The sequence below is a fragment of the Rhincodon typus genome, chromosome 12 (assembly GCF_021869965.1).
Source record: "Rhincodon typus isolate 14 chromosome 12, sRhiTyp1.1, whole genome shotgun sequence".
Classification (NCBI taxonomy): Eukaryota; Metazoa; Chordata; class Chondrichthyes; order Orectolobiformes; family Rhincodontidae; genus Rhincodon; species Rhincodon typus.
This window is the reverse complement of record NC_063343.1, coordinates 60,806,222-60,827,815: the sequence shown is the minus strand read 5'-3', so window position 1 is coordinate 60,827,815 and position 21,594 is coordinate 60,806,222. Positions and strand designations below refer to the sequence as shown.

The 21,594-nt window shown below is 42.5% G+C and overlaps 1 protein-coding gene across 1 annotated transcript; it reads left to right on the top strand.

Moving 5' to 3' along the window:
- Window positions 1-3,759: 3,759 nt before the first annotated feature.
- LOC109927417 (15-hydroxyprostaglandin dehydrogenase [NAD(+)]-like) lies at window positions 3,760-20,926 on the top strand. The gene is made up of 7 exons (XM_020527433.2): window positions 3,760-3,975; window positions 8,633-8,756; window positions 10,226-10,332; window positions 11,794-11,890; window positions 13,982-14,058; window positions 16,628-16,776; window positions 17,191-20,926. The coding sequence occupies exons 1-7, from the start codon at window positions 3,883-3,885 to the stop codon at window positions 17,333-17,335; spliced, it is 792 nt and encodes a 263-aa protein (XP_020383022.1). The 5' UTR covers window positions 3,760-3,882; the 3' UTR covers window positions 17,336-20,926.
- Window positions 20,927-21,594: the final 668 nt, after the last annotated feature.

Genomic DNA, 21,594 nt, shown 5'->3' with positions numbered 1-21,594 from the left:
ACTTACTATAAGTTGGTGAACTGCCTCATAACACAATAGTAGGTTTAAATTATCCTGGTCTCTAGTGCTTCCCTAATATGATGTTTTAGAAAACTGTCATCACTGTATCTTGTAATGCACCTTTGAAGGTACTTTTACCAGTTTGTTTTGCCCAATCTATAAGAAGATTAAAGTTCCTACCTATGATTGTATTAGCACCTGTCTAACATTATATTTACAGATAGGTGCCCTAGAAGCTATTCCTACCAGTGTTTGTCATTCTTACTTCCATCGACACTGATCTGTATCTTGATTTTCTGAACTATTTATCTCATCCTTAATTTGGACTTCAGTAAGATGCTCAACAGGGTTCCTAATGGTAGATTGGTTAGCAAGATTAGATCTCACGGAATACAGGGAGAATTGGCTATTTGGATACAGAACTGCTCAAAGGTACAAGACAGATGGTGATGGTGGGGAGTTGCTTTTCAGACTGGAGACCTATGACCAGCCATGTGCCATAAGAATTGGTGCTGGGTCCACTGCTTAGTTCCTTGAAAGTGAATTTGCAGGTAGATAGGATAGTGAAGAAGGCATTTGGTATGCTTGCCTTTATTAGTCAGTGCAATATGGACAAGAGTTGGTAGGTCATGTTGCTGCTGTATAGGACATTGGTTTGGCCTCTTTTGGAGTATTGCGTGCGATTCTGTTCTCCTTCCTATAAGAAGGATGTTGTGAAACTAGAAGGGATTCAGAAAAGATTTACAAGGATGTTGCCAGGATTAGATGGTTTGAGCTATAGGGGGAGGCCAAATAGGCTGGAGCAATTTTCTCTGTAGCATCAGAGGTGACCTTATAGAGGCTTGTAAAATCATGAAGGGAATGGATAGGCTAAATAGGCAAGGTCTTTTCTCCAGTTTGGGGGTGTCCAAAACTAGAAGGTATTGGTTTAAGGTGAGAGGGGAAAGATATAGAAGGGATGTTTTCATGCAGAGGGCGGTGTGCATATGGAATGAACTGCCAGAGGAAGTGGTGGAGGCTGGTACAATTACAGCATTTAAAAGGCATCTGGATGGGTATATGAATAGGAAGGGTTTGGAGGGATATGGGCTAAATGCTGGCAAGTGGGATCAGATTTATTTAGGATATCTGGTTCGCGTGGACGAGTTGGTCCAAAGGGTCTGTTGCCATGCTGAATACCTCTATGACTCCATGACTCTATGATCTATTGAACCTCTATTTCTATTCTTTTTGCCTTTTCTAAAAGTCAATATGTGGTTCCCAACTTAGATCACCCTGCAACTACATCATCCACAATAATAATGACTGCTTTATAAAATCCATGATGTCTATTTTTGTCATTAATTCATTATCATGCTACAAATTCTTTGTGTAATCAGATAAAATACCTTTAATTATAACTTTCTCCTATCTTTCTCACATCTGGTCTTAGTCGCTAATGCCCTATTACCAATGACAACCTCTTTGTTCTTGAATGATGCAATGTTATAATTTTACCGAAATCCCATAATCTATACCGACGACTTTTCTTTCAGAATAAAGATCTGCGGATGCTGCAAATCAGAAACAAAAACAGAAGTTGCTGGAAAAGCTCAGCAGGTCTGGCAGCTCTCGGTGAAGAAAAAAATCAGAGTTAACGTTTCGGGTCTGGTGACCCTTCCTCAGAACTTTTCTTTCAGACCTTGTTGACTCTATTTCAGACCATGTATATTGTGAATGGCACCACTAGGTGGTGCAGAGACCACACATGTTCTGTCATGACCAGCTATCATGGAAGTCAAGACAGTAAGAGTCAGAGGGATACGGTGGGAGAGAAACTGATGTGGCAGCGGGTCCAACACCTTCTTCCCCCAGGACCCAAGTAAGGCCTCCCTCTCTTAAAACATGCCTCTGCCTTACTCTGCTATCCTCAGATGATGACGCCAGAATTGCCCATGGAGGGGGTTCTTTAGAGGGCCAGGGCCTGTGCAGAGGGTCACACTTAGACTGTATCACTCAGAATGTACCCTGGCCTACAAATGACCTCAGGGATTTGAGTTCTCACACCAGGCTAATCAAATCACAAGCATTGACACTTGTTCTACAGTGAACGCCCAGTGCATATGCATACTTGTTTCAGAGCACATTTGGGCAGAAGGCAGTTACTACAGAAAGGGTCAGTGCTGTCTGAGCACAGCTACCCCCTAAGATATGGGCCATGGTAATTGATAACATATTCACCTGAACAAGCCCTCACAGTGCAGTTTGTCCCAGGTCCTGCACCTTTAACAATGCAGGACTCTTCTCATTATTGCCCCTCTGACAGTGCAGTGCTCTGTCAGTACTGTCCTCTAACAGTACTGTGCACCCTTATTACTGCCCCGTTGACAATGCAGCCTCCAATATTGTGCACTGATAGTACATCTTGTCCTTGGTACTCACCTTCAACAGTGCAACACTCCCTCAGCAATGTTTCCTACCAGTACAACATTTCCTCGCTACTAACCCACTGATATTGCAGCACTCCCTCAGTACTGACCCTCTGAAGTGCTCCCTCAGTACTGAACTTGTGACAGTGCTCCCTCGGTACTGACCCCCTGACAGTGCTCCCTCAGTACTGACCCCTTGATAGTGCTCCCTCAGTACTGACCCTCTGGCAGCATTCCCTCAGTACTGACCCTCTGACCGTGCTCCCTCAGCACTGAACCTCTTGCACTGGGAATGTCAATGTGGACTATTAGCTCAATTCTTTGAATTGAACACAGAACCTCTGATTATCACAGTGGCTGAAATATTCAGGTGAGTCTTGTAAAATATAAGGAAGGGCTGCTGGAGATTAATAATGCCCTTTCACTTGGTTCAACCAGTTTGGCAGCTTCTCTTAGCAGATCTCACTTGTAGGCAGGTGATGAGCAAATCCAAACAAGGCAGAATATAATTTCAACATCACCACTCAGGGCATACTTGCTCTATGATACCTGAGGCTGTTGGGTGGGAGGAGCAAATGCAGAAACTGCAGTTAATGAGCATGGATACCAGGATTGTATGTAGAAAGATCTGTGGCACAGGAGGAGGCCATTCAGCCCATTGCCTGCCAGTTAAGAAATACAATCCATCCCCCTTTTCAATTCTTGGTATGCAGCCTCCTGGGGTTATCTCTCATTCAGTACATATCCCAGTGGAGAGGTGTTCTGCCTCTCTCACCCTCAGTGACCTCCAGCACCCCCTGAGGAGAAAAACTTTAACCCCACTCTGACACTTAGAATTGTACAGTGCCCATCAAATTTGTACCTATAAAAACAACTCTAAATCTACACCAGTCCTATTTTCTAGCATTTGACCGGTAGCCTTGAATGTTATAACATTTCAAGAGCTCATCCAAGTGCTTCTTAAAAGTTGTGAGGTTTCCTGCCTCAACCACCCTCCCAGGAAGTGCATTCCAGACCCCCACCATCTTTCACCCAAATCCACGTTCCTTAGTTCTTCAAAGTGAGGGGATTGGATCTTGTTGTGACACCTGGCTGGCTGGATACTGGGGCGGGGGGAATGAAGCAGGCGGAGTGAACTAAGATATTACAGCCCTTTCCCCCCATTAAACGCTGTTTGGTTTAAGCGGCGAGGAACTGTTCTCATTCATAGTGTGGACGCTGGCCATGAACTAGGAATGTAGAGGTGGGGGTGGGGGGTTGGGGCGAAGAGGGAGGGAGACCGAATTTCATATTGGTACAAAAACAGGAAGGAACGGGGAGGAAACTGATCATATCAGGAGGATGGGCGGTGGTTTTTTTTTTCTTTCCCCAGCTCTCTGTGGATGGATATTAGCAGCTCACTCAAATTTTTACTCGTGATATATTAATCGCAAGCTCTGAGAGCAGAGAGCTGAAGTCCGCCCTCACTGCTACAATGGAGTTCCAGGGGAAAGTTGCGCTGGTGACTGGTGCTGCTCAGGGCATTGGGAAAGCAATTGCTGAAATCCTATTGAAGAACGGCGCTAAGGTAACGATTCTGTGGGATCAGTTTCTGCCAATATTCCCGTGTAAAGACAGGCGATGATTGCCGGCACAGTGTATTCAGAAATGCATCTGTTTGTGTTAACCTGAGTATTGGTCTGAAGCAAGCGGTGCATAAAAGCTAGGGTGGAAATTAAGAGTTTTAAATCGGAACTGAACTGGAGCGAGAACTATATTCCAGCAATTACCTGGGGGTAAGTATGCAATGGCAGAAGGTGTACCATTTGCCCATTTACCTGTTCCCTCCTCACTATCCAAGGCTCCAGACACACATTCCAGGTGAAGCAGCGTTTTATCTGCACTTCACTCAATCTAGACTAAAATATTCGCTGCGCACAATGTGGTCTCCTCCACACTGGGGAAACGAAGTGCAGACTGGGTGATGGCTTTGCAGAACACGGACCTTGTGTTCGCAAAATGACCCTGAGCTTCCTATTAGAGCGTTGTAGAGAGCCACAGCAGGGAAACTGACCGTTCTGGTCCAATGGTCCAGCTGACCAGACATCCCAATCTGACCTAGTTCCCTTTGCCAGCATTTGGCCCATATCCCTCTAAACCCTTCCTATTCATATACCCATCCAGATGCCATTTAAATGTTGTAATTGTACCTGCCTCCACCACTTCCTCTGGCAGCCAATTCCACACACACACCACCCTCTGTGTGAAAAGCTTACCCCTCAGGTTCCTTTTAAATCTTTTCCGTCTCACCTTAAACCTATGCCTTCCAGTTTTGGACTCTCCCACTGCAGCAATTCGACCATGGCTATTCACTCTATGCATGACCCTCATGATTTTATAAACCTCTATAAACTCACCCCTCAACCTCCATTGCTCCAGGGAAAAAAGCCCCAGTTTATTCAGCCTCTCCTTATGACTCAAACCTTCCAATCGTGTCAACATCCTTGTCTGCACCCTTTCAAGTTTAACAACATCTTTCCCATTGCAGGGAGGCCAGAACTGAACACAGTATTCCAAAAGTAGCCTAATCATTGTCCTTTACAGTTGCAACCTGAAATCCCAAACCTCTACTCAATGTTCTGAGCAATGAAGACAAGCATGCCAAATGCCTTCTTCATCACCCTGTCTATCTGCAACTTGCCATTCAAGTGACTATACACGTGCACCCTTATGTCTCTTTGTTTGGTAACACCATCCAAGACCCTACCATTGACTGTATGAGTCTTGCTCTCCTGCCATTTTAACACATCACCAGTTCCCTCGCCAATATCTCTGTCTGAGGCTTGCTGCAGTGCTCCAGCGATGCTCACACAAACTGGAAGAACAGCATCTCATTTTCCCCTTGGGGACCCTGCAGCCTTCTGAACTCAATACTGAGTTCAATAACTTTAGGGCTTGAACATCTTTTTCCATGTCTTCCCCCACCCCAGGCCCTGTCATCATATGGTCTACTGAAAGCACAGCTAACCCATTTTCACCTACTTATGGTCCCTTTAGCAGCTCTTTTTTCTCTCTGGCTTACCATGATCTATCCCTCTGTTTGCCTCACTCTCTTTCTCTCCCACTACACTCCATCTCCACCTAACGCTTACTACTTTTCCCCAACCACCACCCCCTGTCTTCAGTACATATACTACCTCTTGTTAGCTACCATGAGTTCTGAAGAACAGTCACTGTACTCAAATTGTTAATTCTGCTTTCTCTCCACATATGTTGCATCACCTGCTGAGTTTCTCCAGCAATTTCTGTTTTTGTTTAAGTATATTGGTAACTTTTAAATTAATTTTCATTAATCAGTCATCATAATGGCAAGAGTTCCTCAGGGTCGTGTCTTCAGCTACTTCACCAATGACCTTATTTTTATTCAGTTATAAGATGTGGACATTGCTAGCTGTACCAGAATATATTGCTCATCCCAGTGGCCTTGAGAAGGTGGTGGTGAGCTGCCGTCTTGAACCATTGCAGGCGATGTGCTGTAGGTAGACCCACTGTAGTGGGACAGAGGGAGTTGCAGGATTTTGACCCAGTGAACTGAAGGAATGTTCATATATTTCCAAATCAGGATGATGAGTGGCTTGGAGGGGAACTTGCAGGTGGTGGTATTCCCAAGTATCTGCTGCGTTTGTTCTTTGAGATGGAAGTGGTCGTGGGTTTGGAATATGCTAGCTGAGGTGCTTTGCTAAATTTCTGCAGTGTTTCTTGTAGGTGGAATATGCAGCAAATCCTTGTTATCTGCAGGTTGACCATAAAGACATAGGAACAGAAATAGGCCATTCAGCTTACAGGGTCTGTCATTCCAGTAGATCATGTCTGATTGGTGAGGTTAAGGTCAAGTATGACTTTCCCTCTTGTTTGTTCCCTTACAACTGCTACAGACCTAGTCTAGCTGCTGTTTACTTTAGGACTCAACTAGCTCAGTCAGTAATTTTGCTGCTGAGTCACTCTTGGTTTGGATATTGAAGGCTTCCATTCCAGATTACATTCTGTGTCCACATACAGCAAGACCTGAATACCATCCTGGCTTGCACTGATGAATGGCAAATTACATTTGTGAAACACAAGTGTCAGGCGCTGACCATAGTCAAAAAGAGAGAATTTGAACATCACTCCCTAACATCCTATGGGAGTACCGTTACTGAAACCCCTACTGTCAACAGCCTCTGGTGGGGTGGGGGGAGGTTATCAGTAACCAGAAACTGAACTGGACTAGCCATATAAGTAATGTGACTACAAGCACAGGTTAGAGGAGACCTTTGGTAAGTCAATCATCTCTCCTCTTCCCAAAGCCTGTCCACAATCTTAAGGGCCCAAGTCAGGAGTGCAATGAAATATTTCCCCGCTGCCTGAATGAGTGTAGCCCCAATAACATGCAAGAAGCTGACACCATCCAGGACAAAGCATCCCCTAGATTGCCGCCACAACTATAAATATTCATTTCCTCACAACTGATGCACAGTGGTAGCAGTGTGTACCACCTACATAATCCATTAACAAAAATTGTTAGTATAAAAGTTGAAGCTAATTCAAGAATTTATCATACAATTATATCAGTGTGCAATTAATCAGTTCTAGGGGATTTAGTTAAAATTAACTAAAACAGTAAAGATTTCTGAATTCTTTAGTTATTATCTGAGATATATGAATAATAATTGTAAAGTTGATTATATTAGGGAATTTTTACATGGCCAAAAACAGGATATGTCATCCAATAGGGGAATTCAGCTTTCTCACCATCTCTTTGAAGAACTGGACTCCAGACAACAGTTCGTCACTACCTTCTCAAGGGCAACTAGGGATGGGCAATAAATGCTGCTGGCAATACCCATATCCCACAAATGAATAAGAAAAGGCTATAATTTTGAGCTGGAGTCAGAGACTTTGGATGGTGCCACCTTACATATCTGGATAGTTATCCAGGAAATGTTAGACAACAAAGTCTTAAAACTCCAGGAGAACAATACAACTGAACCCCAATCATTCATATCGACGACCCCAACAACTTCCCCTCGACAATCAACTATTAGCCAAACACCCCCACCCCCAACATGACCTGAATAGCCTCCACTAGTCAATTAACCATCTGGCAAATTGCCTGACACACCCTCTACCCTACCTGACTCCCTTCCAATGATCTGTCTCAAACCCACTTTCCAACTCATTCCCACCTACTGAACTACTTTGGTCCTAACCCAACTCTTCCCACAGGCTCCCAAACTTGACTCAACACCATCATCTAGCTTGGCTTCTGACCTCCACCCCCAACAAATCCTGAACAATCTACCCACCCTACCTTGCTGCCATCCTACCTCTGAATCTGCAAATTTCACCCTCCATTCCCAATGACCATTTACATATTACCCATTTACTTTCCTACCACAGAATGATAGATTCACACAGTGCAAAAGAGGCCCTTCAGACCATCGGGTCTCCCCTGATAAAAACTACTCTAAATCTACACTCGTCCTACTTTCCAGCACTTTGGCCCATAGCCTTGAATGTTGTATCACTTCAAGTGATCATTCAAATATTTGTTAAATGTTGTGAGGTTTCTCACCTCAACCACCCTGCCAGGCTGTGCATTCCAGACCCTCTGGATGAAAAGCACCTTTTCAAATCCCATTTAAACCTTCAGCCTTTCACTTTAAAATTATGCCCCCTCGTTACTGACCCTTCAACTAAGGGGGAACAACTACTTCACACCCACCCTGTCCATGCCTGTCATAATCTTTTACACCTCTATCAGGTCCCTTCTCAGCCTTAAAACACCACCAGCTGCATTGGTGCGATTTGAACCTGTATCCCTAAAGCATCAAGCTGGGCTCCTGGGTTACGAACACAATGATGTTACCAACACACCTTCTTCATCCACTGATGCTTTTCAAAGAAGCTTTGGATTATCTGAACTCTTCACTCATTTTAATCCAGCAGCTCATACCCTAGAATGGGGGCACAGCTTCTGTGCAAGGAATGCTGCACCAAATCAGTGCTGAAGGATCCTCCATCAGAAGTCCACTCAGAAAACTCAGAAGAAAGTTCAGTGTGTAGTTTTCATATGTCTGGTCAGGGTTGGAAATAGGGTTTGAAATGGGCCACTGACTGATCCAAGCTCCCCTCGGACACATTAATCAACCCATGATTTTGCTTTAGGATCCTTTGGGACTAAACCATGTTTTTACCTCCTTTAGGTGAGTCTGTTGGATATCAATGTAACCACAGGGGAAGCCACCAAAGCTGCCTTTGCACAGAGCTACGGAGATGAGAATATTTTGTTCCTTCAATGTGATGTAACATCCGAGAATCAGCTGAAAGGTACTAATTCAAACATTAATTTTAACAACATGCCACAGACGTGTTCAATCTAACTGACTGATTTCTAAATGGGCTCTTTGCTGCAACCAGTGGGTGTAATAATCAACTGGTATTGGTGTGAATGGGAGTTGCACAGTTGGCATTAGTAAGTTCATGCACTGCAATATGATTAACTATAATCAGTACAGAAAATGGATCACCTTCCATTTGCTGAGGGAGGAGAATGAGGATGAATTTACATTTAGAAATGGACACTCAGAGCAGGGGGTAAATACCTGCCCTGAAATGGGATGCTTTGTTGGGGGCACTGATTCCAGAATTCAGCTCTCTGTCTGTTCTCAGGCACCAATTGATACTGCTCAGCTTTTCTGTGTTCCTGCGTCTCAGGGTCTCCGCGATCTTGGTGGAGGATCCCAGTCCAAGTGTTCCTTATTTAGACCCTTGGGGTCGTGGTATATACTCCTGGTGTAGGTCTTGGTTTAGTGCCTCAGGAGAGGATATATGTTCTAGTTTAGGGTCTCAGTTCTCCTGATGATGGTTCTCAGTGTCTCTCCAGTTCTGGCCAAAAGACTCAGTCTGTTGACTCTTGCAGGGAAACAAGGGTGTTCCTCAATGGTTTGATGTCGCACACCCTTACCATTTTCTAGGTGTATATATGGAGGAGGGGAGGTGTTTTGTTCAAATCTACAGGTGGCTTTTATTTTAGGATTTTGATGGCTGCTGATTGTGGAAAATGGGAAGCATACTGCCAATAGAAGGGTTCCCAGTGAGAATCTCCAAACATTCTCGTTCAACATCAAGAGGATTTGCTGAAAAAGTTCTGTTTAGGCTTTGGTCAACCACATTTCCCAGGACAACGATCAGGGAAATTCACTCAATTGTTTGCACATATAGATTATTCCCGACAATGAAACGTCTGACAACTGGGATGGAAAGTCTCAGTTATAAGGCAAGACTGGATGGGATGGTGTTATTTTCTCTGGAGCAGAGGAGACTGAAGGGTGATCTGATTGAGGTATACAAAACTATGTGAGGCAAGGACAGGGGAGATAGTGAGAATCTCTTTCCCATGTCAGATATATCTAAGACCAGAGGGCATAAATTTAAAGTGAGGTGTAAGTGGTTTAGACAAGGCCTCAGGAACAAATTTTCTACTCAGGGAATGGTGGAAAAATGGTATGAACTGCCTGCGAGGGTGATGAAGACAGGTGGTCTTGCAACATTTAAGAAGCATCTTAAAATGCCAGGGCATAGTAGGTTATGGACCATGTGCAGGTAAGTGGGATTAGCATAGTTTGGTGTTTGTTGATCAACATTGATCTGGTGGGCTGAAGGACCTGTTTCTACACTGTATGACTTCATGACTCAGTAACTAAATGAATCATTCTGACTAAAGATTTTAGTGTTGGTATGTTTGGTTAAAGACGTTGCAAACTTTGCCAATCAACTCCATTCATTGTCTTTTCCAGATTGTTTCAGCAAAACTCTTGAAAAATTTCAGAAGTTGGACATAGTATGTAACAATGCAGGGATCTCTGATCGGGAAAACTGGGAGAACTGCCTCAGTGTAAATCTGGTACATATCAATTGTATAATAATTATATTAATTGGGTTTTAAGTGAGCACATTAACACTTATTGAAACTGGGATGTGGTTGAGTTTGGAGATGAATGTTTTTAAGCTTTCATTCTGTAAATCAATGAATAAGGAATGGTTCTAATAAATCCTGATTCTCTACATTGCAATAGTATGTACTCCTGTGGTGGGTTGCTGAGGCTGAGGATAATTAGTTTATTTCCTTGGTCACTCAGTACTAGAGCTACGTCCATCTGACATCTATGTCCTTTAAGATCTGGCCAGCTCAGACAACGAGTTGGCACTGTACAGTCTCTTGCCAATGATCATGACACTCTTGTCAAAGCCCATGTTTCTAACCACCACTAACCATTCATAGATGTTGAAGCCCCCACCTAGAATATGTTCTGAAGCCTTGTTTTCCTCAGATCATGTGATCATTATCATGGAGATGCTCTGATCTGAGATTGTAGAGAGAATGGGATGAGGGGAGAGAAATATGTAAGATAGAGGGATGAGAGGTGGTGAACGGCAATAATTTCCCTTGATATTATTGACTTCACACCATGACATTTTTTAACTTGCTCATGGAATGTTGGTGTTGTTGGCTAGGGGCATTTGAGAAGGTGGTGGTGAGCTGCCTTCTTAAACTACCACAGTTGATGTTCCTTAGGTCAACCCACTATGTAATTAGAGGGGGAATTCCAGGGTTTAGACCCAGTGACATTGAAGGAATGGTGATATATTTCCAAGTCAGAATGGTGAGTGAATTGGAGTGGAACTTGCAGGTGGTGGTATTTCCATTGATGTAGAAGATGCTAACTGGGTTCTTATTGCACACAGAACACATTTGCTGGGCCGATGGCATACGTCTGCTTGTTGTTTCTATTTTCCTATGACACCTCACATAATATGAACAAATATTGAAGTGGAGGCTCAGGTTCTGTGAAGGCATCTGTTGTGCCAGTGGAACAGGAAGTACCCATGAAGGCGGGAGAGTACTATGATCTGTTAGTTGATAGTTATGGTTCAGTCATTAGAAATTCCTGGCACCTTCCTGGGCAATCTACTTTTGATAATCATGATCTCCTTAGCGTGCTGGAGCATAAAAACTGCATCAGTTTGCATATTCCACTGAACATTCTATTCATTCAATGGATCAATTGGTTCATCCTACTAACCAGTTTGCCAATTCCTAGTTTGTCCGTCCTGTTTATCAGGCTAACCATTCTACAAATCATTCTGTATTGTTCCACAATGTTTTATTGTTTATGACTGTACTACCACCTGAATTTTGCTGTGCTCTGCTAATGCTTGAATATACACTTGTTGGGTGAACTTGAATGTAGCTTGGTATCTACATGTATCTCTCTACACTTTGCTACTGTCTGTACATATCAGTATTCCAACATTGTCTGAACGGGCCTGTTCCCCGGTGATTTCTATGATACTTGTATTGCAGGTCAGTGTAATTAAGGGAACCTATCTGGGAATACAGCACATGAGTAAGGAGACTGGTGGAAAAGGAGGAGTGATTGTTAATATTGCCTCCATGTCAGGTGAGTCAATAAAGTAACAATAGTTTATCAATGAATATTGTAAGTGTTGCCTGACGATACTGGAAAACATCCACTGTGACCAAATTACATTTTCAGGAGATAACACAGTGTGGACCTGGAGGAACACAGCATGCCAGGCAGCATCAGAGGAGCAGGAAAGCTGACGTTTCGGATTGGGACCCTTGTTCAGAAATTGGGGAGGGGGAAGGGAGCTCCAAAATGAATAGAGAGAGGAGGGGTGGGGCTGGGGAAAGTAAGTGGGATGGTGATAGATGAGTGCAGTTAGGCAGTGGTAAGGATTGATCAGTGAGCTGTGAGGAGCGGATCGATGGGAGAGAAGACAGGTCAAGAAGGCAGGGATGAGAGGGAGGGTTGGTCATGGAATGAGGCCGGGGTGGGGAGATTTTGAAACTGGCAAAGTCCACATTGAGACCATTGGGTTGTAGGCTCCCAAGGCGGAATATGAGGTGCTGCTCCTCCAGTTGCAGGTGGCGTCATTATGACACTGGAGGAGGGCCAGGATGGACATGTCATCCAGGGAGTGGGAGGGGGAGTTGAAATGGTTCGTGACTGGAAGGTGTTGTCATTTGTCGCGAACAGAGCGCAGGTGCTCTACAAAGCATTTTCAGGAGAAGCTTGATTTACATATAATTTACTGCAAAGGAACATATAATTAGCTTCCACACAGAAGGTATGAGCAATTTCTCAGAGGATTTGAAAGTGAATTAGGGCATTTCAAAGCCTGAGGGCCCACTTCTGTTGATTTTGAGCAAGACTGATCAGGGTTCAGAGGAAATGTGTTGAAATTTCCAGATAGTTTAAAAAAAGGAAGTACAGATAATTATTTAGAAGGCTGAAGGAAGTAATGATAAGTTTGGGCAATAGCTCTAGTAGTGACAGATGAAACTTTTTGTTGGGAAGTATGAGCAGATACTGTAAAAATCAAGAATTAATGGTAAGCCTTTACAGAGTTCATTAAAACCAGTGTTAGATACAATGCGCATACATGGGAAGGACATTAAATAGAGAGTAACTTGCACAGCTTCACTGAGAATCTGCCTGGTTTATCAAAATATAAAGACAAACTGGAAAATTTACGGTCTTTTTCTTCAAATGAATCTTAATTCTGGCAATATGAACGAATTGTTTAATAATATGAAATGATGGACTAGGTTAGATAGAAAAAGAGGTTTATTGTAATTGAAGGGTCATTGGTACAAGATTAAATGCCAGAGATTCAGAGCACAGCAGGAACAACTTCTTCTCATTGAGACATGTTCATGTGGGATTCTTTTCCAGGTTTGTTTGTTGAGGCAGGAAGCATCAATACTTAAATTTAGATTAGAAAGATGGAGGAAAAGGTGGAAGAAATTTGGAAACCATGCAGGTGAATGTGATCAGGACTATTTGTTCATGTAAAGGTTAAATATTGACATGAACTGGATGGACTGAATGGCCTGTTTCCATGCTTCTTCTGGAGTACTGTGTCTGGTTCTGGTCACCCTGATATAAGGTGTTATTAAGCTGGAGAGGGCTCAGAAGAGATTTACCAGGATATTGCCAGGAATGGAGGGTTTAAGTTATGAGGACAGGCTGGATTGGCTGGGACTTCTTTCTCTGGAGCATAGGAGGATAAAGGCTGATCTTACAGAGGTTTATAAAATAAGGAGGGGTTGATAAAGTGAATGGCACGTGTCTTTTCCCTGGGGTAGGGTATTTCAAGACTAGAGGGCATATTTTTAACATGAGAGGAGAAAGATTGGCAAAAGACATGAGGGGTAATTTTTTTTACACGGGGTGGTTCGTATGTGGAATGAACTTCCAGAGGAAGTGGTGGATGTGGGTACAATTACAACATTTAAAAGACATTTGAATAAGTACATGAATAAGAAATGTTTGGAGGGATGTGGGCCAAGCGCAGGCAGGTGGGACTAGTTTAGTTTGGGATTATAGTTGGCATAGACTGGTTAGACTAAAGGGTCTGTTTCCATGCTGTATGACTCTATGATTGTATGACTCTATGCATTTCAATATATTCAAATGTTTGGTGGAGTGTTTGAAGCTAACTCTCTGCTGTTTTATGGTGAACAGGTGTGACTCCTTATTATCTTGGACCAGTTTATGCAGCCTCAAAGTATGGAGTAGTAGGATTCACTACATCACTGTCTGTAAGCGTTATATTGCAAAGAGTAAATGTTTTCTGTGTAAATAATGCACTAATCCTGTACAAGAATCTAAGAACAAGTAGCAGGTATAGAGCTTGGAGAAGGCCACGTGTCCCTCAAGCTTGCCCCACTACTCAGTAAGATAAGAGCTCAATTAGTACCTTGACTTAATTTTCTCACCTTAACTCCATAACTCCAGATTCCCTTAGTGCCCAAATGTCTGTCAATATTGACCTTGAATGGAGCCATTAACTGAGCATCCACAGTCTCTGATAGTGGGATGGCTCTCCACGGTGGGTAAATACCATATGTTGACAAAGAGGGTACAAAATCCATTGGGCTGCTTGTGCAAACCTGTGTTCACTGAGACGCTACTGCACAATAATGGGTTCTGCAAGATTGGCCCCTGCTTGTCCATGGACTGAGGTTGTTTCAGACTCCATGGCTCCATTTCTTCCATGCAATAACAGCAGCTGCTCCTGGCTGGCGATAGGTGGCACAGGAAAGATGCAAATTGTTTCATTGGTAGGCGGCTCTTACTTATACAATCGAAGCTTCAGTCAACCATATATGTGCCTGAACCAGTACAATCATGACTAGCTTTGGGCTTCAATACCACTTTCCTGCCTTATCCTTATATCTGGTGATTCTGAGGAACCAAAGGTCTATCTCAGCCTAAAATATATTCAATGTTAGAATTGTAATCTTCTGGAATGGACAACTTGAAAGATTCACTCCCCTTTAAGTGACCTTCCTAACTTCTCCTCATTACGGTCCAAAATGATTGACCCCTGTGCTCCCGATTCCTGAGGCAGGGGAAACAATCTCTATATCTATTCTGACAAGCCCCGTCAGAGTTTTGCAAAGTTCAATTGGATCACCTCTTGTTCTTCTACAGATAGGAGAACTTCACCCAGGGGCCTCACTCATCACTAGGAGAACTGTTGGGAGCCTGGCATTTCTTCTCTGCTGGAGGTCCAATATAAATTTCTAGCAATTAAATGCTACTCTGAACAGCTACAGGTTTTCCACTCAATTAAGGGAATGATGGCCATTGTCAATATGACATTTGAGTGTACAGGAGGATGGGTCCCAAGATAGAGGTGAGTGTAGATGAGATCCCAGCTTGTGGGATGGCGGTTGGCAGGAGGTTAGAAGAAAGAGTGCATGCAGTGGCTTTCAGCACACCACCTGTTTCTTGATTGCAGTCACAGTATTCATGTGAATAATGCCCGCATCCCTCCCTGCCCCATGCCCCCTGCTTCCTGGCCCCCCAATCAGTTGCTGAAAATCCCAACAGGGTTTGCTGAGCAGACTCGTCAAGCTTCCGTTTATCAGTGACGGTGGAAGACGTTGTTAAATGACTACTTAAGAGCCTCAATTGGCCTCCGAGAGGAAAAGCTATAGATCACCATTCTCACCGTTAGTTCGATTGATGGTAGCAGGCCCCTATCCCACAAACCTCCCACCTAATCAAATGGCTTCCTCATGTTTGAACTTTCTTCGGTTGTGGGGAATGGAGTGATCATTTTATTTCTGCTTGGTATTTCCAGTGGTTACACCAATTCTCTCTTCAATTGTAGCAAGACTTTCTCATTCCTGTATTCCAATCTCCTTGCAATCCTTGCTTTTTGCCTTCTTAATTGCTTGCTGAATGTACGTGTTAACTTTGTTTTCCTTTTATCAGTATACACCAATCCCTCTGAACATCAACCTTTGCAAATTTCATGCCTTTTAAAATATTCTGCTTGTCCACAATAATGAAGAAAGTGAACAATTGCATACTTATAAATTTATAATTCATCCATCCCCTTGTTACAGTCCATTATTTAAGCTGCTTAATCATTTTTACAACCGCTTTGTGGCCTCCTCACAGCTGGCACTTTTGTCTAGCTTTGAACCGCTCGCAAATGTACAATAATACTCCGTCTTTTTGCCAAATTCATGAACATAGATTGCAAGTAGCTGGCACTGATCGCTGTGGCCCTCTAAATGTCATGGCCTGTCAACTTAAAAATGAACTTTTTGCTTCCTGTTTATATATGCCTGTTAACATATTACCCATAATCCAATGAACTCTTATCTTGCATATTAATCTTTTTGGTGGCATCTAATCACATGCCTCTTGGAAATCCAAATGTACTGCATTGCCTGCTTCTCCTTTATCAACACTGGTAGTTCGATCCTCATAGATGTGGCAGGAGGCCCATCCCAAACTGATGAATGGATAAAAGGCTGTAGGGCAAGTGAGCCATATGGGTGTGGGCTTGCTCCAAACATTTAACACTCCCAAAGAAAGATAAGCCCAGGATATGGGGATGAAGAGACAAGTGTAATCAGATTGAATGTGTTGATGACCCTAATGCTAAGTGTGTTTGAATTGTGCTGCCACTCAGGTAAGCCTCACACAAAGCACAAACACTGGATTCCTGATTACTGCAGTGCACTGCAGTGAGAATGGGCCCTAATCACAAAATTCAACATAAACTGGGACCTGAGACCTTCCCGTTAGAAAGTTGTAAAGTTCAATAACTTTGGAGAGTATGAGACATTACATAGTTTCTGCTTTCAGCTGACCTGCCTTGAGAAGCATGGAGTTCGACTACAAGTGCTGTGTCCTGGTTTCGTTGACACTCAGCTTCTGGCAAATCTGAAATTGCTGAAGGCTCCGGAACAGAAGGAGAAGGCTGACAGACTGTTGGCCAGATTTGGAGTGCTGACGTGAGTATGAAAACAATCAGGAAGTGGGTTGGGAATTGACAGGATGAAAACATGCTCAAATGTCTACATGGAGTACTTGTAGAGTGATGAGCTATTGACATGATGGTGTGGTATCCATGAAGTGACACAGATTGATTTCTAAATCTTTGGCATTAACCTGAGACTTTGCATGTTGGATTTGATGAGTGTGCAGAATGATGTGACAGCAGATATGCAAACAACCCTGGAATGCCTTTTGGAAATCAATGACATTGGCTGTTTCTCATTTATTGACCCTGCTAGTTAGATTCTCCCAGACTGGGTAGAAGGCTCAGTGATCTGCTGCCTTAACCCACTGGAAGGAATTGCATTCTGAGAGCGGGACATTTTAAACTAATTAGATGAATATTCAGGATTACCATCTGATTTGTCCAGGACTTCACAGGTTGCAGAGGGATTCTTGCAGCTCGTCACAGATCAGACCAGGAATGGGGCATTGCTGAAGTTGTTTGGAAATGGTCGCCTTGAGTATGAACCCCTACCAGCAGCTTGTCTTCCAGAACATCCAAAATCTACTTAGGGACCGAATGAATTCAAGCAACAGATTACTGAGAACATGGAAAGTTTAAACCTGATCAAACGTAACATGACAATCATTTTGGGTCTAGGCCCGAAATGTCAGCCTTCCTGCTCCTATGATGCTGCTTGGCCTGCTGTGTTCATCCAGCTCTACACCTTGTTATCTCAGATTTTCCAGCATCTGCAGTTCCTACTATCTCTGTGCTGCTTTTAGTGTTTTCATATTAAATTGTTGGTTATAAATCAGAACTCTGATCAAGGTTGTGTTATGCTCTCATGGTTTGTATGCATTTAAGAAGCATGCTGATGATGCTATTGCTGTGTCATAGCACGTGACCTGAGGATATAAAGACTCATACTCCATCTTACCTCAGATCACTGCACAACAGAGGAGCATGCTTCCAGTAAACTAATGGTTTAAAACTGCCCCAGCGACTAATATGGCTGAAAGAAAATAACAATTGTTCATGATAATTAGCTACATTAATGTCTGCTGGATTCTTCAATACTGACATCCATGCCCAGTTTCTTATATTACAGGAGCCATACAGGTTTAAGAATACTTACAACTTTCAACTGCTGAAGGAAAGATAAACCAGTTTTATTTATGTGTAGAGTGGCTTTTATGGCAGAAAACAGAGAGACCTCCTGATCTGGTGGATGTCTGATGTCTTCTCCCTCTGATGTTCACAGCCACAAGCTGTTCCCATACCTGAGAACTAATCACACAATTAATGGCAGCAGAAGACTTTTGTTATCAATAAATGTTTACTAGTCCACACACCATTCAGTTACATGTTGGAGGTATTACAGACCACAGTAAACACCCTTCAAATATAACAAGGATATAGACGTTAGGGTTTAGGTTATCTTATTTTAAAGACAAGTGTAAGGTGCTGTGTTCCAGATGAAATTCAATTGGTTATACAACGCAACTTTTAGCAAAACACACTTTATTCTTACCCTGTAGTTAAAATATAAACAAGAGAAAAATGAATTAGAACAAATTGTCCCTGTTGGAAAACTTAATAGAATAACAGATTATTTATATACAAAGCAGCAACTGTTCTAAATATAGTAAAATCCCATAAAAACACTCCCTTGGCAAACACAAATTCAGTACAATAGATTGTCTCACATGCAATTCCGACAGCAGAGCGAACTCCAGCTTTTAGCTGAGAGGAATAACAGCTTCAACATGCAGTTTCAAGACCCTAGCAACTACTGAAAGCAAAACCAAAACCCTGGTTCAGTGGGAGCTTGAACCTACGCATTCATGTCACTTCTAATGTTCCGACTTTTAAAAATTCCAAGGCCTCATTAGCTGTTTACTTTATTGGCTTGGAGCAGACCGCTTAGCACCACTGTTTCAACCTCTGTTCATAAAATAAGGGACAAAATACCTCTCTTCAAGCCATAGAATTGTCACAGAGTCTGAATCTCCATTTAAATCCACACCGTTCCAGCTCTTCTGTAAACTACACTTCAACTATTGCTTGAACCAGCAAATGTGCAAAGAGAACTAACAATGAGAACGGGGTTACATGCAGTAATCCTTCAGCAATGTTTGGTTTTAAAACAGTTCTTTCTCACGTTTCAGTCGACAATCAAAAGTACATCGAACAGTACAGCATTGGAGCAGACGCTTTGGCCAACCATATCTGTGTTGATCATGTTGCCATTCCAAATTGACCCATTTGCTTATATATGGGTTCATATCTCTCTATTACCTGCCCGTTGATGTGTCTGCCTAAATGCTTCTTTAAATGTTGTTTCTGTAAATGCTTCTACCATCTCCCCCGGGCAGCACATTCCAGGCATTGACCATCTTCTGCGTGAAAAATTTGCCTCGCACACCTCCTTTCAAAATTTCCCCCTCTCACCTTAAACCAATGCCCCAATAGTATTTGACATTTCCATCCTGGGAAAGAGACTCCAACTATTCACCTTAGCCATGCACCTCATCATTTTACATATGCCACCCCTCAACATCTGACACATTAGCAAAAATAATCCAAAATTGTCCAACCGCTCCTTTGGGTGAATACACTCCAATCCAGGCAATATCCCGGTCAAATTCTTTTGCATTCTACTCCAAAGCCTCCACATATTTTCTACTGTGTGGTGACCAGAACTGTACACAATACTTCAAATGTGGTTGAACTAAAGTTTCATACAGCTGCAACATGACTTGCCAATTGTTGTACTCAGTGCTCCGACTGAGAAAGGCAAGCATGCTGTACATCTTCTTTACCACCTCATCCACTTGGGTTGCTACTTTCAGGGAGCTAGGAACTTGTGCCCCAAGATCCCTCTAAATATCAATTCTCCAAACGGTCCTGCCATTTACTGTACAATTTCTTCTTGCATTTGACCTCTCAAAATTCATCACCTCACCCTTGTCCCGATTAAATTCCATCTGTCATTTCTCTGCCCACTTTCAAAATGATCTATATCCTGCTCCATCCTTTGATAATCTTCCTCACGATTCACAAATCCACTAATTTTCATGTCATCTGCAAACTTGCTAAGCAGACCATCTACATTTTCACTCATATCATTTATATGAATTACAAACAACAGAGGTCCCAGCACTGATCCTTGTGGAAAACCACTGGTCTCAGACCTCAGTCAGTAAAACACCCCTCTACAACTACCCTCTGTCTCTATGACCACACCAATTTTGGATCTAGCTTACCATCGATCCCATGTGACTTAATCTCCTGGATCAGCTTACCATGAAGAACCTTGTTAAGTGTTTTAGTAAAGTCGACTTAGACAACACCCACTGCCCCACCCTCATCAATCATCTTCGTCATTTCCTCAAAAAACTCAATCAAATTTGTGAGACAAGACCTCCCCTGCACAAAGCCACACTGAATATAACTAATAAGCCCATTCCTTTCCAATTAGTAAAAATGAAAATGATATAGTGTTTACACATTGCTGTTCACAGCTCAGATGTGAACATACAAACTAGAAAGAGTCACCATTACACTACTTGAGTTCAGTGGGGTTCAAGGTGAAAATCAAGGAGGCAGCGCTGACCGTCTCCAACACAGTGTAAATGTGAAAAGTGCATTGTCAGATCATAAATTAAATTTAATTACTAGGCTTCCCCTGGGCCCCTTCACACATGAAGAGGCAGTGAGTATTACATATGAGTTTTTTTTGCTTATGTCATCTTAGTCTTTCAACATTTCTAATCTCATACTTACATAATAACCTTTTGGAAATATCCAAGCTGTTTCGCAAAGTCACAGAATTGTTACAATATGGAAACAGGCCATTTGGCCCATTGCATTTGTGCCAGCTCTCAAAATAAGTACCCCACTTAGGGCTATTCTCCTGCCTTCTCCCTGTAGCTCTGTATGTTGTCCAATTCCTTTGAATACCTTGATGGAACCTACCTCCATCACATTGTCAGGCAGTGCATTTCAGATCTGGACCACTCAAAGTGCAAAAAAAGTTTTCATCAGCTCACTTTTTCTTCTTTTATTAACTTTTAAAAAGTTTGCCTCAATCTTATACAGTTGTGAGTTCTGCATTTTAACCGTGCTCATTAAATAAACTTTTCCTCATTTCTCCATGAGATATATTTCTGTTTCCATCTCATATTTATGTATTCTCTCTCAAATGGAAATGTTCCTTGCATGTTTATCCTGTCAATACTTTCAGAATTCTAATGGCCTCTATGAAGTTATCTCTAAATCTTCTGGAATTAGGTATCACTGTTTAAAAATCAGAGGTTGCTCATTTAAAATAGAGGTTTTCTTTCAGAGGATTAAGGCTCCTTGAAATTCTTTCTGATAAGGTAGTGGCAGTGTCCATAGATTTTGAAGATGGTAGTTGTGAGATTCTTGGTAAGCAAGGTAGTGAAATATTGTTCGGTATAGGTGGGAATGTGGATTTGAGGTTACAAGCAGTTCAGCCGTGACCTTATCAAATGGTGAAGCAGGCTGTAAGGGTTGAGTGACCTCTTTCCTGCTCTGAGGTCATATGCTCATGTAAAATCCTGGAACCCCTGACATAACAGCACAGTGGGCACCCCTGTATCCTAAGCACAGCAACAATTCAGGAAGGCAACTCACCACCACCTTCTCCAGGACAACTACGAATGGGCAATATATGATGGGCTTGCTAGTGATGACCATATCCTGTGAATGAATAATAAAGGTGTAGACAATGAGAGTATTTTTCTTTCCAAACCTCATTTATTGTTGTTTAAAAAAAGTTCATGTGTTGTTTAATTGTCCAGTC